The sequence below is a fragment of the Melozone crissalis genome, unplaced genomic scaffold (assembly GCF_028551555.1).
Source record: "Melozone crissalis strain CALT ecotype California unplaced genomic scaffold, PUWL_Pcris_2 ptg000018l_1, whole genome shotgun sequence".
Lineage (NCBI taxonomy): Eukaryota > Metazoa > Chordata > Aves > Passeriformes > Passerellidae > Melozone > Melozone crissalis.
The window spans coordinates 10540467-10559260 of record NW_026535796.1 but is presented as its reverse complement, the minus strand read 5'-3'; the positions used below and the strand labels follow the sequence as shown (position 1 = coordinate 10559260).

Genomic DNA, 18794 nt, shown 5'->3' with positions numbered 1-18794 from the left:
TGGGCAGAGGAAGGTAAAGCTGAAGAGATGTGCCATACTAGATTCCTGCTTCTGCCAGGTGCTGGCACAGGACAGGGACATAGTTGAAAACAGAGGTATTCTTCTGAGAAGCAACACTTTCACAGGGGTTGCTGTCACCCCAAAACTGCTGAAGTAACACCAGGCATCACCTTCCAAACAGGGTCCCCACATCCATCTAGCAAGGGACAGGAGGGCCAAGATGAAGCAAGTCTTTTGGCTCCAGATAGATATTGAGTGGCGCTTGCAAACCCACGCACACCTTTGAAAAGCTGCTGGCCCACTCCAGTGCTGGAGGTGCCCCAGAGCAGCTCCCCAAGAACAAACCTCCTCCCTGCCAAAATCCTAGCTGGAGGGATATGACCAGCCAGGAGCCAGGACCAACAGCTCCAACCAAACCCCAGCTGAGAGCATCGATTCACTGCCTCTGTGCCAAGCCCTGTGCCGCCCATCACTGTCCCCGCTCTGGCTGGAGGTAACTCCCACATGGACACCAGTCCCCAGCACTGCGTGGTTAACACAGCTTGGGTCCCAGCTCTGTCTCTCCCCAGCTGCCAAGCAGGGATAATGATGCTCTACAGGTGATCCAGGCTAAGATAAGAGTGAGCTATTATTATTATCCCAATTACTACTGACATCTCAGTCACGTATTGTTTCAAAACACAGTGAATCACCCCACTGAAACAACAGGGCTTCCATCAACATAAAGAGCAGCCAGGCACAAGGCTCAAAAATAAGCCCCAGCTTTCCCTCAAGCAAAACAGCTGCTTGCAGAGCCAAGCTCCTAATGCAAATAAAAAATAAATATTCCCATCACCTGAAGAGACCCTTGTCTGGCCTCAAAGCATGGCTGTAGCTGCTCTGGAGATTGCTCCATTTCAGGAAGTGAGAAGTGGTTGAGAGGTGGACTTTCCAGGGGAATCTTGAAGAAGTAAAATTTTCAACATTTCCCTAAAGAAATGCTAGTGAAAAACCCAAGCAGGAATTTCTCATAACCTCTGCTCTCCAAACTGCACGGAGGAGCTGAATTATTCCAGTTGTTATAGGAATTTATTATTGTGAGAGTTTATTACTGTCAGCACTGGGAGAAGGGTTCAAAACCAACCAGAAGCAGTTATGTTGGTACCATTTCTGTGTGGAGGGAAACGACTGCAAGAGGAATTGCTGCTGCAGCTTTTCCCAGATTGGGCACCATGGGAAGATGGTCCACATGAGGGCTTGGGGAGCAGTGGCTATGGCAACTGCCACAATCGTGGGGTCATAGGCATAATTCATTGAAAAAAAGAAAGGGATTTTAAATGTCTCTGCTTCTTTTTTCCTCCCAAATGGTCCTTTCCTCTCTGAGCTCCAAAAAAAAGCCAGGAGCTGCTGTTATCCCACAGCATCACTCCAAACTGCAGCCCACAGAAGCATTGCTAATGGTATGCTTCCTTAACTGCAACATGGAAAAGGAGAGAGTAAGCACTGGGAAAAGCAAATTAGACAGATTCTCCCACCCACCCCTGCCAGCACGCAGGCAGGAGGAGCGGCGTTGGCGGCCAGGTGGGGTTTGCCCAAATGCTCTGCCCTGCATCAGCCCGTGTCCTTCCCCGGGAGGCGAACACAATCGCTGGGATGGGATGAGCAGGTTCAGCTCTCTCTGCTGGGGATGAGGAGGAGTGGGACGAGGCTCGGGCTCGGGGCTGCCCTGTGGCTGCCCGGGCAGCCCCGCGTCGCTGCCATCCGCCTTTGTCTCGGCAGCCCCGGGAGCAGGAAACAGGAGGAGGGCGGGAGGCCCGTCAGGAGGAATAATGGGGCCGGACAATCGCGCTACTGATGTCACCCTTCCTGCCATCTGCTCCCCAGGCCAGCCGTGCCCCCCGCCCCCAGCACCGCGCAGCCAGGGGCAGAGCAGGGCTGGGGGATGTTGGCCAGCCGAGGCAGAGGAGGCAGGGAAATGACACCGGGTGTCAGAGGTGTAAATCAGCTTCAGCACCCCCTTCTGAGGATCTGTGCACCTCGAGATAGCAGCTCACATTGATTTCTCGGGGTCCCAAAATACAGTCTGACTGAAATGGGAGGTGGGGAGAAGGAAAGGGGGCGAGAAGAGAGCTCATCATCCCAAAATGCAAACACACAAGTGCATGCACAGAAAGGCTTGGACAGCCCAAGGCACAGCCACCCACCCTGCTTTATGCCAGATGAGAATAGGGCAATGATCCCCTCCCAGTATCCCACCCCAGCTTCCCAGGACAAGTGGCTTAACCTCTCAAGGGTGTCCTGAAGCTTAATTAATTCCTGAGCTGCATGTGTTGGGAGAGCCAGCAGGCCGTGGGCACGGCAGGGGCTGTGCAGAGCAGCAGCAGCAGTGGGGAAATGCAGCCTCCTGCCCATGGATGTGCCAGGAGGGATTTCAGCCGCATCCGAAAGAAAAGCAGAAAGGAATTAAAGGCGACGGCAACGCCTCTCTCCTCTTCTCCTAGCATCCCTGGTTACAATCACATCCCCAGCCAGTACGTGGACCATTATGCAATGATCCAGGAGCCGGGAGAAAACGATCCTTCTACGCTCTTTCTATGGGGACAGAGTAGGGAATGCCAGGAAGGACCAGCCGGCTCCTCTGGGAGCCCACTGCTCCGCTGCAGCTGGCGAGCCGCAGGTTTGCAGGCGGATGGCATCAGCTGATGTTAACTCTTCCACGCTTCCCCCTTCCCTATCATCCTCCTCTTCTTCCTCCCCCTCGCGCATCGCTTGCTCTGCCGCGGCTGCCGCTCCACGTGACAGCGGCCACTGCAGAGGTGACCCTCGCCGGGAGGAGGGCGGCCGCCCCGCGCTCCTCGGAGCTTGCGAAAAACTGATTATTCTGCTTTATTCTCCAGGGGATTTAAGAGCAGCTAAAGCCGTTCAGGAATCAGTCTCCGCAATCCCCTCCGAATCGCCCAGCCCCGAGCATCCCCGCAGCAGATTGGCGGGAGGCCGCCCCCCCGCGCCGCCGGTCCCCTTGATCCCGCGGGCTGATGTCACCGCCAGCCAATGCGGACAGCGGTGCCTCCTCGGGGCGGCGGGCCGGGGGGGGACACACGACGCAGATGGCTCCAGCTGGGCCCAGCATTTGATTAATCGCCTGAATTACCCTCGCTTTGCCATAAAATTACAAGGCGGCAGTGGGGGAACGGTGGGAGCGAACTGGCAGGGCTGTGATGGCAAACCACCCTTCGGATGGTGAGCCATCCTCGGGCTCGTCCCGTGGCCTCTGCAGGACCCACGGGCACTGCCCTGGGGCAGCATCTCGGCACCCACGGGCACTGCCCCCGGGCACCATCTCGGCACCCACGGGCGCACCCCCCAGGCAGCATCTTGGCGCCCACGGGCACTGCCCTGGGGCAGCATCTCGGCACCCACTGGTGCAGCCCTGGGGCAGCATCTCGGCACCCACGGGCACAGCCCCTGGCAGCAGCTCAGGAGGGCACGACCCAGCCCCCGGCCCTGCAGGGACACCCGGCACTGCTCCGGCCGGCGCTCCAGCCCAGCTCCGTGGCTCAGAGCCACCTCTATTATTTAACCAGGAGCGATAGAGAGAAGCCTGGGAGAGATAATATGCCATGACACCGGATAAGAGCTTCTGGCGTCACAGGGGAGGAGGATTACATGTCCCTGAATGGAGTTAGAGATGACAGAGGGGAGGGGAAGAGTTTTTAGCAGGAGATTAAGTTTACAGCTCCAGGAAGGCTTTGGGGGGTTGTTTGCTGTCATAAGACAAGTCCTAAAGCTGATATACCTGTTAGACTTGCTCGGGGAGGGCTCCTGAAGCGGGGAGCCACGTCAGTGGGGTGGGGGCAATGAACAGGTCCCCGAGGACAGCCCTGAGGCCAAATGAGCTCACACTTCAGCTCTCCAAAGGGTGTCAAAGAGATGCTGGCAGATACCGAGGTCAAGGGATGGAGGGGAAGGATCCCTTAGGCCGATCTGCATCCCACATGAGAAGAGGGTGTGAACATCCACCAGGAAAGATGAGGGTCAGATCCCTTACCTTCATCTTGGAGGCAGGCTGAATGAGCTCCGTGATGGAGACCTTGTCCTGCTGCAGCCTTCTCTTGACAAGCTTGGAGCAGCAGATGTTGACGGAGCTGAGGACGTGCCAGGAGTTGTACTCCACGAAGGAGCGGCTGTCGATGACCAGGGTGCCCTCGGCTCCGTTCCTCAGGAGGCTGGCCAGCTTCTTGGGGTCCATCACCTTGCGTGGGAGCCTGTCCCCAGCCATAACGGGCCAGTCCCCTCTATGGCAAGTGGGGAGCAAGGGCTGGAAGGGCAGGGCACCCGTGTCCCCAAGGGGAATGAGTGAGGGCTGAGGGGTGGGCAGGGCAGCACCCGTCCTATTCTCCTCACGCTGCTAATGCCCAGAGTGCCAACTCATTGTGCTGAACCTGGAGAGAGAAGAAAGGAGACAACAACCCATCAGCTAGGCAGGATGATATCTGGGTGTCTTCAGAAGAACCTAGGGGAGCAACAAGCCACACTTTCGAGGTGTGTTCTCCCAGCCTGCTGGCATGTGCGGCTCTAGAGCAGCCCAAACCAGAGGTTTTCTCTTTGTATTTAATAGCCCTCAGCAGAACTTTCTTCCATAACTTTGTCTAACTGCTTTTTGAAGCCATGTCAGCTTTTAATTTAACAGCACAGTGGCCAGTGGCGGGGAGTAGAATGGCTTGCCAGTTACACCGAAGAAGTCCTTCCCCTGGTTTGCTCCAAATCTGGTAAATGATGGCTCCTCTGGGTGAGCCTTACTGCTTCACCAGAAAACACCACATGTGCCTGTAACCTAATCTTCTCCACAGCTCTTACCACATTTAGACCTAATTTAAGGAGCTTTTCAGGTCAAAGCATCTACAGAGCCACCAGTTACACAGACAGACACCTTTGGCCACGCTGGCCAGCCCTGATGTGCCATGTTTGAGAGCCAGGCACATCAGGGACCTGCACAGGGCAAGATGTCACCTCCTTTCCCTGTTTCCAGTCCAACAGCTCCTCACACTCAATTTGCTTTTTCTGACCTCTGCCAAGCCCAGAGCTAATGGTTTCACAGAAGCAGCTTAGCTCAGCTCTAAGGTTCTGCTGCTGCATGGTAAAAGCTACTTCGGGGCCCATCACACATACCACCAAATCAGGTTTGCTCACTCATGCTCATCACTTCACACTGGATTTCACCTGCCTGTTTATCAGAGCTTGCTCACAGGTATTTTTGCCAGCTTGCCTCCTGGCAAGTCAAGAGAAGACAAGAAATCAAGTTGGCCTTTACTCCTGTCTTCAAGAAACAGTCCAGGCATCAAGGCAGAGGTGCTGGGAAGCTGTACTTGGACTGAGATGGCCCCAGAGAGCTCTCTGCTTTTCAGCACCTGACTTGCACAGAACTAGAAAGGAGTACACATACAGGAGTACCCAGTATACAAGTACCCTGTGTTTCCACCTCAGGAGCTGAGTGGGGTTGAGCCTGGTGCTCTCTGTGGTGAAGAACAAGATTCCTCCATGTCCAGCCCACGAGGTCTGCAAGGACAGCAGGCAGGCTGGGGAGCATTCAGCTCAGGGTGTCCTCTTAAGTTTTAATGGAACACGTCACTGCTAGGATGTTTTAATGGCATTAGGTTTTAAAGCCACTGCAGTCATTCAGAAAATAAGCCTGGGCTACTACCCGGTTCCTCCTGTTCTTGCCAGACGGTGCTTTAGAGAGAACCCACAAGCTGCTTCATGGAAGCTTTAATGCATCTGACTTAGGAGGCCTATGAATAACATGCCTGGAAAGGCCAGCGTAAAGATTTTCATTGACCTCTGCACGATCAGGATTTGGTCCACGGACCAGAGGAGGCTTACGAGGCACTCTGACCCGAGCAAGCCAGCAGGTCCCATGAGCTCTTACACCTGCAGGCACCTACTGCAATGGCAGCTCAGGATGCAGAAAAGATGCATGAGTCAGACAGCTACTGGGTGACATGACAGGGACCTCATCACCAGCCACCAAACCTGGAGGACACTGCCAGCTTGTAGGAAGAGAATGGAAAGCCACAGAAAGGGAGGATGGGGGTTCCAGCATTGCTCTGGCTCGTGACTCCAGCACTAACAGCCCAAACTTCCCTGGGCTACCAGACCTGCCTCCCAAAGCAGGGGTAGATGTCCCAGGCTTCAGTCCCAGAATCCAAGCTCCCAACAGGAGGCCACATTAGGATGTGCAGTACTTTTCTGCCCTTGTATCACACCCCTGCTGCCTCTGCCAACGTGTTAATACAAATTACGGGAGGGAAAAAAATCCCCTAGAAGCTGAGCTAGTGACAGCCCCTCCTGGCACAAAGCGTTTTGGCAGCCCCGTGGCACTCTGGCACACTGTGCCTGGCCCCACGGAGCGTCCCGCCGCTCCTGGCCACAATTCCAATTAGCGCAGCCCCCTCGGCGGGCACCGGGCGGTCCCCCCGCCGCAGGAACCCCGCTCCCCCCTGCTCTCCTCAGGGGGCTTAAAAATTGAAACAGTTCTAATTAGGGGGTCTGAGGGGGAGCGAGGCCGGCTCCTGCTGCGATATGACACACCTCATTACGTCGCTACCGCCTTGCCAGAAGCCCCCCTGCTGTCCCTTGGCTATAGAGCCAGGGCACTCAGAAAGGATGCAAATTAGCCAGCTTTTCCCCTTAGTCTTCCTTTCACACCCCACTCCCCAAATCACTTTCTGCCTCCCTTACCCATCAGGACACCGGGCTGTGAATGTTTTTTGGCTCTTCCAATTACATTGAAGAAAGAAAAAGGGAGTAGAAAGAGCTGACAGACAAAAAAACCCTGGAATAATACAGTGGCAGAGGGATGAGAGAAGCGGGAGGAAGGAGTGATCCAACACTGCAGAGCCCCTCCGGATATAACATGGTATCCAACCTCCAGATAGTGAGCAAGGGGTAAACTTTTGGGGTGTCAAACACAGAGGGTTTGACAGGTGATGAACTTTTGACTCTTAAGAGAAACCAAGACACAAGAGGCCTTCACAAAGTCTGGCAGATGACCGGAAGCTTGGGTGGAAGAGATTGGAGAAGACAAAGGAGGTTTCCCAAGTCAGCTAATAACCCCCCTCGCGCAGAACAACCAGATAAACCTCTGCAGGCACATGTGACACATCAAACAGGTCCCACTCCCAGCTCCACCCAAAAGATGTGGGGGAAGGCAGGGCAAGGTTGGTCCGTTCTGCCCCTCTTCCCTTTACAGGGGATGGAGTTGGCCAGCTCAGTGTGATCATGGGGAGCTGTAACCTTGGCATCAGAACCAAGACATGAGGACTTCTCTGTGTAGGTTCAGCCAGGTCAAAGGCAGAGAAGCAACTTCCCTGACAGCACCTTGCAGGCTGTGTATGTGATGGTCTCTGAGAAGAACCAGCTGTAATGTCCTCATACCTGGGAAGACCAGAGAAGGAGGGAGGATGTCTTTCTGCTTTGCTCAGATGGGTCAGAAGGAAAACTGAGGGAAGAGGCTTAGCCGTGGAGCACTGCTAAAGTAAGAGATCTTCTCACCCCAGTGAGAGGAGACCAGGGGAAAAGGTTAACCTGGAACCTAAATTAGGGTTTCAGAAACATAGCTGTGTTCCTCTCTTATCAGTTTATTAAAGCCATCTTAATCTTCTTGAGTGTTCCTGAAGAACATTATCATAATCCTTTAATCCCACCTCTCCCTGGAGCGCCTGTAATGAGGAGATGGGCACATGGCTTAGCTGAATGGGGACAGCCAGCAGGAGAGGCCACACTTCAGCTGAGGGCAGAAAGACGGGCAGAGATTAGCAGAGGGCTGGGCCAACTCAAGGGGACTCTGTCCCTGGTGTCACCTCCACAAATGAGTGTGTAGGGGAGGGGAGCTGGCCACACGAGGTGCAAACAGCATGCCAGTGTTCAGCCTGACTGTCACCTTCTTCTGGGCAGGCCAGGCAAGAGAGCAAGAAAATCCAGGATACACCTCAGCCTGAGTCTGTCCATGTGGCATGAGAGACCGCAGAACTCGTCCCTGTGCTGGCCCAACGCAGATGGAGGCCACTTCCCTAACTGCTCATCTTGCACAAGGCCCCACCTGAGAGTTGTGGTATGGGAAGGGCACAGATCTGGTTCCTCTTTTACTGGAGACATCAGCTGGAAGGGCAGGCAGCAGGTCTCTACAGCAACCCCGAACCTCTCTAACCAGCATGTCCACTCCTCGCACCAAGCTAGTGCTGTGTCCTGGAGAGCTCCACCCTCCACAGGCACCCTCACCGAGGAGATGCTCCCCGCACTGCCACAGGAAGCCAGCCTTGCTGCAGGAACACATTCCCATCGTGCCTGTGGGACTGGAGCCACAGCAAGCTCCATGTGATGCTCATCCCAGGGGCACACTCTTCTGGTGGTGTCTCCACCTTGAGTTTACCAATGGACAAGAGCACCACAGGCAAACATTTGTTTATTTGTCCCCAGTAATCTGCGAGCAGCCACTCCTGAAGAACTGCCACCTCCACCAGGGACTCAGTGGCACTGACCTATGTGATTTGGCTTTTCCCCTTGCAGCCCTGGGGGTTGGGGGAAATATCTGTGCCTTGTGAGCCTGCCCAGGGCTCCTCCATCCATCCAGGTCAGCCCTGCACCAGCCTCAGGCTCACTGCTGGGATGCTGGCAGGACCCCACCAGATCCCAGCTCTCCAGACACTTCCTAAGATGCAAACCATAGCGGTTTTTCCAAGCCCCACACCCTTTTTTCCATCCTCATCCCTTCATTTCTTTCAAGTGCTTCAGCATTTAGCAAGCTCCCCTCGGCTGGCTCACGCTGTTTGAGGGATTCCTAAATCACAGGACCATTACTAATTATTATTATTATTTTGCAGCAGCAATCAGGGACGCGGGGCTCATTAACAAGTTAGCACCTCTGGTTTCCCTGGAAACCCGCAGCTGCCAGGCAACGGCAGCTCCGGCCCGAGGCGATGCCACTGCAGCGCCCTCAGCTCATTCCCAGAAAGATGCTCGGGCCCTGCACGGGCTGATGAACCCAGCCTCGCCAATGGCATGGGGTTAGGAAACTCCAGGATGTGTCCCCTGCTCCACCCCATCTGCTGGGAACCTCAGCCCTTCTCCCCGATCCCGTTCTGCCACTCACAGCATCACAAACTGCGCAGCGGCTCCTCCCTCCCGGCGAGCCATGCAGGCTTTCTCCAAGGGCGAGGAATTTGGAGCATAATGATTCCCCAGAGTAGCAGCGGGACAAAGCTGTCAGGTGCCTGCAGCAGCCGTTTTGGAGGTGATGTAACTGATGACGATTTCTCAGCAGTTACTCAAGGTCCCTTTAAGAGGCAGCACAAAAGATTTCTCATCTTGACGATGGAAAAATGGAGTGGTGTGGTTTTTTTTTCCTTTGCTCTTTAAAAGGAGGCTGGGAAACACCACTAACCACATCCACTAACTCAGACACAGAATCTGCTTGTCCACCTTTCCCTGGTGAATTTCAAGGATGGGGAGGAACGACATCTCCCAAGCCCCACAGTATGAGGACGTAGGGGAGATGGGCAATGACTTTCCTGGTGCCAGTTAAGCCAAGGTGAGATCCTCTGCTCTTTCCTAACCCCTGCCACCCACATGTCAGACACAGGACTCCCCCACAGCCTCATCCACACTGATCTTACAGCCCCATCTTGGATCCCTGCTCACCCCAGGCACATTCCTCCTGGAACAAGAGCTCCTGCGCATGCCTCTCCATGCAGGGAGCACTTCAGGAAGGAGGGAAAGGGCAGCATTCTCTTTTTCCCACAGCATATCACCCGGAGGCAGCCACTGCACTTTTGCCAGCGTTTCAAGCTCGCTGATCTCATGATTTCTTTAATTTTTTCTCCTCCTTTCTACACCGCAGTCTCCTCTCAATTCCTGTAGGCTGGAAGCAGCATGCCAGGGAGCCCTGCAAGGAGCTGCATGCAGCCAAACAGCACCCACTCGCCTCCCTGCATCTCCCACTGCCCTCCCCACCTGCACCCTGCACCCAGGAGGTGTTTTCCACCAGAGGACGTGGCTGAAGGGCCAGGATGTCCTTCAGCAAAGTGCCAGATGGTGCGGTCACACCGGACGAGGGACGCGGCGTGGAGCCACGTGGCAGTGCCGGTGTGGGGGTGCTCAGCCTTGGGTACGTGGCCGGTGGCATGGGACAACTCAGGGACAAAAGGAAAGGGGACAGGCTGTTCCCAGCTGCCAGGGAGTCGTTCCCATGCACCCTCAGCCCACAAGGCAGATTGGCTCTCCTGGCTGCAGTTAAGACAAGCAAAGGGGTCCTTCATCCTCTCTCACCACCTGATGTTGTGCCAGTGGCTTTGGATGGGTTATGACTGCAAATGTAATTGCCTCCCAGCCTGTTTCCACAAAAAAAAGTGAAGTTAAGGATTTATAGACTGGCCACTCCCAGAAAAATTTCTGACTGCAGTCATGGTAGTCAATCTGGAGATCCGGTCAGGAAAAGCCAACGGGGACAGCAGGGAAAGGAATTTGGCTGGAGTGTAGATGACAAGGGCAGTATCTTCTCCTCTTAGACTTGTGCTTTTAACATGATTTATATGGTTTTCTCCTTTAGTATATAAACACAAGCTTTCATTTGAAAGCCTACAAAAGCCAAGACCAAAGGTTATCCATGACCAGCCAGCCATTTCATCACCACCTTTGCCCATGCTGAGGATATTGCTCCCAAGCACGCTGCTTTCTAATACCAAAGCTATCCCATTTCCATTCTCACCCTGCCAAGCTGAGAGCTGGCCACACTCTCAGACCTAAAAGCACCTTCTGCTTTGAGCAGCTTGGCACACATCACAGAGGACATGTCATGGTGGAGAAGAGAAACCTAGTCCTGCTGATCTTCAAGGGCCCTTGCTGCCCACTGCCTGCTATCCCATCATGTGCTGCATGACCCCCGAGCCCAGCAGGTTTATCCTGGGGATAAGGTGCTTCCTTGCCTTTGTACAACAAGAGCAGACAGAGGCAGCCAGAAAGGTATGCAGTGAGATAGTTCTGCAGGGCTGGTCTGTCTCTCTTGTCCCAAGACAATCAACACCATAAATACCTGCTGGGTGCATGTGCAGTTTTCTCCTGGAGAAAGGGTCTCCAGGACCTGGGTCCTATTTTCCCACAACACCTACACACCAAGTGAAAGAAAGCACAGGATTAAGCTGTGGCTCTCCAAAGCTGCAGATAAATATAGCATTTCACTTCTTAAGCACAATCCCCAGTGACAGGGACTTGTCCATCTCAGCAGAGTGCTGGGGACAGTCACAGGTGAGGCCAAAGCGAGCACCCAGCACACACAGGGGCAGTCAGTGCCCTGTGCAGTGACTAATGACAGTGGCTAATGCCTCTGCAGTGTCACTGGGCCCCCATATTCAAATGACAAATAGGAGCCCTGCCACCCTGAAGAACAATGATGTTCTTTTCTGTCAGGCTGTCTGCAGTTTCTGGTGATACCAGTGCAGACTGAGGTGCAGATCCCAGCACAGGTTTGCAGCCAGAAAAAGCCAATGCCCACAGCTATGCCTCCCTATTCCCACAAAACTGTGAAACTCCCTACAGGATCCAAAATTCAATGCAGTTGCAAGGGGCTATGTTGGTTTTCCATGGGATGAGACATTCCCCAGGCCAGCAAATACATTTCACAGGAGTTTTCTGACCTTCATGGCTTCATGGCTTGCTGAATTCTCTATATGCATACAATAGCCAAATTGCTCACGGCTTTGGGATGAATTAGCACGTGCCAGCTCAGGTTCTACTTTCTACCACAGCCCTAACAAGGAGGCATCAGGTCCTGAGTTTGGAGGATTACCTTTCTCTAATAAAAACCACACAAGACAGGCAAAGCCCAAGATAATGCTCCTGCCCTGCTCTTCTCCTTTTCCCTTGGGGGCCATGATTCATCACCAGCTGGTTTTGTTCTTAATCTGAGGTGACACGGGGGTGAAACAAAGTGATTTGCAGGTCTTCCTCCACCCTCACCACCGTGTTGAGCCATGGCTTGCTGGTCAGATGCCACAGTTCTTCATGTATGAAATAAATCCTGCAGCCTGGCCTCCTGACTGAGAGCAGGGTATTGCAGCACTTTGTAACATGGGTCTTCTCTCTGCATCCATATTATCACTGCTACTGTGGGTGGCAAACTACATGGACTCCTGTGCTGGAGGAAACAGGCAGCAATATTCCCCTCACCAACTCCAGGCAGGTGTTAAGCATGACATATATGTGCACTTTAACCCCAGTTTCAAAAAAAACCCAGAGATGTATCATGACATCCACCCAGAGATTAAACATCCTCCAACTCATCTCCATGCCAGCAGGTCTCACTGAGCCCTGCTTCTGAGCCTGCAAGTGACAGCTGGGGTGATCACACCAAGCCCTGCTCCTCTTGGGCTGGCTGACCCCAGCTAAGGCCAGTTCAGTCACCCTCACCTTCCCACCTGTCCTGCTGGACTCCAACAGAGCTCACCCTTGTCTTTGCATCAGGTACTGCTGAATGAACCTTGCTCAGGTGCCAGACAAAGAGGCAGCCAAGCTCAGAGCAGAAGGGATTGTGAGGGTGACACAGAATTAACAGGCATCAGCATTCAGCAAGCAAGCGGAGAATGCGTCGATCTATTTTTAATGGTACAATGAGAGTGCTTTACAAAAGGATGTGTCTGGGGAGATTCTGCCCAGTCAGAGATTTGCATTCGGGTTTTTTTGCAGCAGTCAACTTCCCTTGATGTGCGGGAGGCATTTTGTCTCTTTACCACCCCACGGAGCGATTCAGAGGGCCCTGGCTCGGTTTTGGCTGGAGGCTCATCCCTCTGGGTCACCTTCCTGCCCTGGGTCACCTTCCTGCCCTGCTGCATCCTTCTGACTTTCCACCAGAAGACCTGACCTGACGTGAGCAGCAGGTAAGGTGTACAGGACAGCTCCAGGCTTCCCTGGCTTCTGGGTGCCAGCCCTGCTGAGCCAGTGGGGACATCTCTGCGAGGTGCCCGGCAGCAGCAGAGTGGTTAAGGTGGCTTCTCATGGGCAGGCTCCAGGCAGCAGCGCTGGCACCCTCTCTGCACCAGCCCTCACTCAGCAGCCTCAAGTGCCGAGCGAGGCTCGGGCTGCGCCCGTCCGCTCCCCACGCAGGGCTGCCGGCCAAGGCAGCGAGGATGGCATGAATAACTGCACTCAAGCCACGGCTCGAGGAGGACCAGGCTGCCATTGCAAGCTTGGAAATGAGGGTTGTTAGAGGCAACGCAAGAACAATCAGATGTTGTAGACACTTCTTGGTTCCTTCTTTTCAGCAGAGACGGAGGGACCCTCTTTGTGTGGAGGGTCTGGATTTCAATGGGAGACGCGCGATTCACGCAGGCACAGGTTTAACGTGTGGAAAGGGCTTGACTTACTCGATGCAAAAAACCTGCAGTGCCCTAATAGACTGAAATTTCTCCCCGAGCTTCTGCTGCATCAGCTGAATTACCATGTGCTAGCTGTAGACAGCAGAGCTCCTCAGAGAACTAAATCCCCTATTAAAGAGCTGAAAAGAGGCGAGCTGAAAAGCGGGGATGCAGGCACACTGCGCACCTCCGTGGTGCCGGATGAGTAATGCGGGGTGACAGAGACGGACCGGAAAGACGCACTGCATCATTAGCGGGGCTGGAGGACGTGGTGGGGGACAGCATGCCAGGGTCATGCTGTCACTGGAGCCTCCATGCAGGATCAAAGCAGTGGTCCACCTCATTCATGTCCCCTCACCAGCACTGCCTAATAACAGGTATCCTACAAAAGCCTTGGAGAAGCAGGGCGGTGGGTATTCATGGACTAGTCATGCAATAATTTAGGCTTAAAGGGACCTCAGTGGTTCAGCTGGTCCAACCCCTCTCTCCCTTAAAGGAGAACGAGCATCAACACCAGAACGGGTTGTCTTGCCCTTCTGTTGCTAAATGACTTGTTCCCAGTCATCAGTGGGAACAGTCATCAGTTCCAGTCATCAGAAATAATGCCCCTCATAATGCAGAAACCCTACACAGAGAGCCTCTTTTGCAAACTGCTAGAGGACCTTGAAGGACTCGGGAGAAATTCCTGAAGAATACAAGGTCTCTGACCCAAGAAAAGGCTTTATTTAAAGAAAATACAGTAAAAGCAGACAAGACATATATGCACATATTAGGGAACCATGAGCGTTTTCCACACACAAAAAAAAACATGGAGAAAGGCCTAAGAGGAGTGTGAAGAAAATAGGAAACCTAAGAGGGATTTCCGGCCCCAGATAGGTTCCTAGGAGTCTCTTAAGTTTAGGCTTAGTGCACACAGCCCCTGCATTTCTGTCCTGTTTACAACAGGAGACTCTATGTACTGGATCAGCTTCCAGTGAGCACCTCCAGGTTCTCCTCTGAACCCAGCCTGTGCTACCACTTCACCTTTTTTCTGAAATGGTGATCCTTCCATGACACCATGCAAACAATACTCATTGCTTTGGGAAACTGGAGATCCAAAGCACCAGAACCAACCCCACAGAAGCCCTGGGCAAAGCAAGGAAAGAAGCCTCCTGCACATCAGCCTAGATTAACTTGTCCAGCTGGGTCTAGAAAGCCTCAGAGGAAGAGCCAAATAGCAGAGAAGTGGAGCTGGCCATCCTACAGGAGTCATGGCAGTCTACAGCACAGTCTGAGCAGGGCTCTGTGCTGTGCACAGTACCCCAGCGTAGCCCACCTTACTCTTAATCTCCTTTCTTGAAGGGAGATTGTTGAGAACCAAAGGAGTGTCTTGGACAGCATGGACCAAAGGTTTGGGGCAAAAAGTCCAGAAACATCTCTTGGAAGAGAAAGAGATGTTTTCCTCTCCATGACCTCATGACAGGGTGACCAAGGCACCGACCATGACCAGAGCTTGGTATGTTCCACCATGGTCTCAGCTGCTGGCCCACTTCTGGCACAACAACTGTGCCATGGGGATGGGACACATGTCACGGTCTCCCCCTCCATCAGATGAGCAGGCAAAGCCATCACTGGGGTGCACTACACCGCTCACTGCCCCTGCAGGAACCTGCTCTACCACTGATCACACCACAAGCTCTGCCTGGCTTTGACAGCAGCCCTGACACCAGCAGTGCACGGCATCCTGGCACAATCAGTTTTTACCCTCCCTCACACTCCTTATAATCCTGAAGTACACCCAGGTCTCCTGAGCAAGCTTGAGAAAATCTTGAGCACAGAGCTTGTTTAGCTTCTTATCTGATGAATGCTCCCAGGCCACTCGTCTCCCTTCCAATTACGTCAGGTGCTCCTTCCCACTGGCATCAGGCGGGACAGGTGTATCTTCAGAGAAGAAATGTAAGGCTTGAAAAACAGGTTTTAAAACCCAGAGGGCATGGGGATGCAGAGGAGTGTCAAAGCTTTCCCCACAGTATGACTGCATTGCCGCTCTGGCTGCAGGAGTTTCTCTGCATAGCAGCAAGGAAAAGAGTGCAGGGAGACCCAGAGACCGTGAGCACCTGGGAATTTCTGCAACCACCTCCCCCTTAACACTGCCATTAAACACATGGCAGAGGGCAAAACAGGCTACAGACTCTCCCTGGCTGTCCTACTGGGAGAGAGGGGTCAGCAGTCACAAGCTCCTTCTCTTCATTGCCTCCTTTTCCACCAGATTCAGTTTGCTGGCACAGTTTCAGTATGATGGCAGTGTCCTATGAGCCTGCACCATAAATCAGGGCTGCCAAATGCTGGAGCACCTCCTTTTCCTCCTCCCATTCTGGATAGTGTGAACATGGTCTGCACCTGACTGTGCCCAGGGCTTTGGGAGCTGAGCTGTGCACCACAGAAATGAATCTCTGATCCCCAAGAAAAGCCTTGTTTAAATGCAAGGAAGCAAATCCAAAGAGGAAAAACCCTCATCCCCCATGCAGATTACAGCAGCTGGTGCAGAGGTAACGGGTAGGGATGGAATGGGGACTCACTCATACTCATGCCAAGAGAAGTCACTTCACAAATCCAGAGGCACAGTGGGTTTCCAGCCTTTTGGGGGGTTTCCAGCCTGTAGAGGTTTCCTAAGGGAGGACAGGGTTGCGCAGGAGAGAAGAGAGTTTTCTCCCACCTCTTAAGATCCAATTTGGCAGCATGGGACAGACACTACTGCTTAGTCCTACCCAGCCCTCAGGGGTGTTTTTGTAGTACACTTTTACTGCAATGTCACTTTACGTTGCATTTAATATTAGGTGAATATAAGCTCTCCAAGGGCTCAGGGGCTTTCTCAGTGAGGTACCTGGCACCCAGCAAAAGCACACTGCAGACAAACATGGTGCAGTATTTGCAGGAATAATCTCCATGCAGAGTCCCCAGTGAATGCTCCTAAGGACTCTGACACTTTGCTCAGCTCTCCCAAGCTTAGCTGAGGATAGACTTTAAAGAACAATGCTAGATCCAGGTTCTCCTTGCCTTATGTCTAAGCAAGGACAACTGAAAGCCACGGGAGGACAGTCTGTTGGGTTAGAAGAGTTTTGGTGTGAGCTGCTGACATCTCTGCTTGGAAACCTTCCAGCCTCAGGTTTGAGCCTCTCAATTGTGTTGCCAACAGACCAAGGGCAGGAATATCTGCGTGCTGCCATTGCAAAGAGGCATGTGGGCATCCCTGTGCTGCTCACACTCTCGCCTGTCTACTCTTGTCCCAGCCATTTAGACAATCCTGCACATCCAGGCTCTGCCACTGTGGCTGTGCCATGCAAAATTTGGGATGAGACACCGGCAAAGTCCTTGAAGGTGTTTTAAAATCCCAAATACGCTATGGCCAGGAGGATTTTCTTGGTGGCACAGCTTATTTCGTTTCGGGAGCTGGTACAAGCAAAATCAAAAAGCGAGTGCAGGAACCGCCATGCAGACCCAAACCCCAACAAACCTCTTCTGCAGAGAGAGTCCTCCCGGCACAGCCGCCCTCCGACAGCGCCAGCAGAGGCACACAGAGGCAGGGCCAGACCCAAAAGCACCGATTCCTCCCGAAAACAAAGCTCTCCACAGCCGCCTTTGGGCGCAGGCAGCCGTGCCTCCAGCCCTTGCCTCAGCGCAGGGGGATGAGACAATGCAAGCCAATGCCAAACACCGCTCCACGGGCAAGCTGTGCTCAAGGTTATCATGGCCCCTGCACTGCCAGGTGCAATCCTCAGCGCTACCTGCTCGGATATCCTCGCCCTTTCCTGCGGGAGAGGGCTCTGCCTTACTCCCCCAAATCACAGGGAGATGGAACCTCTGGCAACCATTCCCAACGCATTCGTCATCGCCAGCTGCTTGGGACAGGGATGGTCTCTCCTACATATGCTTATGCAGCACCCAGCTCCCAGCAGGGAGCTGTGGATAGCTACCGCAATCCGAGGGATAAACGCATCCATGCCTAGAAAAATCCAAATATCCCTATCAGAACAGCACTGCACCGCGTTCTTCCTTCCAACGAAACCGCAAATTACTGACCTGTTCACAGAGCTCCCCCAATGCAAGCTGAAGCACTGACATCAGCTTTTGCTGTTGCTCAGGAATTTAATTCTGGGGGAGGAGAAAAGGGAGGGGGGAGCAGGAAGGAGAAGGAACTTATTTATCAATAAGGGAAATAAACAGGAATCTTTAAAAACAAACAACGCTCAGCACAGAAAGCAACATTTGCCACTATATAATGATTGAGGGTGTGTGGCGGGTGATCAATCGGTCCAGGCACATTAGGGGAGGTGCAGAGGATTTTTATAAACGAGCAGCTTAACTCGTTAATCGCGAGCAGCGCCTTTGGAGCCGCAGCAACGAAGTCTTGCATGAAAACCCCCGCTGCTGAACACATGCCGGCTTCGTTTAAACGCCAAGGACACAGGGCGACACTCCAACCTCTTTCATCATCAGAAAAACCACAGTGCTGTTAACACCGCTTCCCCAAACACCAGCCCTCAGCCCCGCCAGAAAGCCCCTCCACCCGCGACCCCCGGCCCGGCAGGACAGCGGCGATTCCGCGGAGCTTCCCGAGCCCCCTCCTCACCTGCACCACGGCCGCCCGGCAAGCGCGCACCGCCGAGGCAGGGTGGGATTTCCAGCGCCCCCCCGCCCGAAAACAAGCGCAGCATCCCCGACATGCGCGGCCGCGGAGCGCCAGCCCACCCCCCCCCCCCCCCCACCCAGCCCCCGCTTCTTTCCCCAATCCCCGCCGTGGGGCTGCTCCCTTCCCAGCCCCGGCACTTCACACGCATCATCCTCGCTCGCACCGGAGCCGTTCCAGCGCTCACGGCCGCGAAGCGCCGTTCCAGTGCACACACACGCACATACACCGGCACATGCTGCCGCGCTGCCCGCCGCCTCAGGGCGCGACGCCGGCTCCGCTCCCCACACTGCGCGGGCGCCCCGCACCGCCCCCCGCGCCCCCTCCCCGCCTGCCCCGGGGCGCGGGGCCCCGTCCCGCACGGCCACGGCGCGGACGCGGCGGGACGCGCACTGACCCGGCGCGGCGGGCTCGGCGGCCGCCCCGCTCCGCTCCGCGGGCTGTCCGCTGGCGCGGCCGCTGCCGGCGCCGCAGGGCCCGCATGCCCTGAGGGGCGGGCGGGGGGGGCCCGCTCCGCGCTGCTCCGCGCTGCTCCGCGCCGCTCCGCGCGCCGCCGGGAATGCGCCGGCGATGAGGTCATGCCTCGGGAGCGAGCGGGGGGGGGGACGGGGGAAAGGGAGAAAAAAAAAAAAAGGAAAAAAAAAAGAAGAAGGGTAAAAAAAAAAGAGACAGCGTTGACGTCACCCGCAGCCAATCAGCGCGGGCGGCGCAGGGCAGGGTGACGTCAGCCCCGCGGGCGCGGAGCG

The 18794-nt window shown here is 54.4% G+C and overlaps 1 protein-coding gene across 3 annotated transcripts in view; it reads right to left on the bottom strand.

Moving 5' to 3' along the window:
• Window positions 1-18506, bottom strand: part of DUSP8 (dual specificity phosphatase 8) — a 40582-nt gene extending 22076 nt beyond the window's left edge. Inside the window, exons 1-2 of one of the 3 annotated variants that reach the window (XM_054275604.1) lie at window positions 18446-18506; window positions 4028-4421 (exon numbers count right to left, since the gene is read on the bottom strand). In XM_054275604.1, the coding sequence (XP_054131579.1) occupies window positions 4028-4258 (231 nt within the window). In that variant the 5' untranslated portion in view covers window positions 4259-4421; window positions 18446-18506. Of the gene's footprint in view, window positions 1-4027; window positions 4422-17441; window positions 17527-17991; window positions 18047-18445 lie in introns of those variants that run through there. The other 2 variants (XM_054275602.1, XM_054275605.1) reach the window with 2 other exon arrangements.
• Between the last annotated feature and the right edge of the window lie 288 nt (window positions 18507-18794).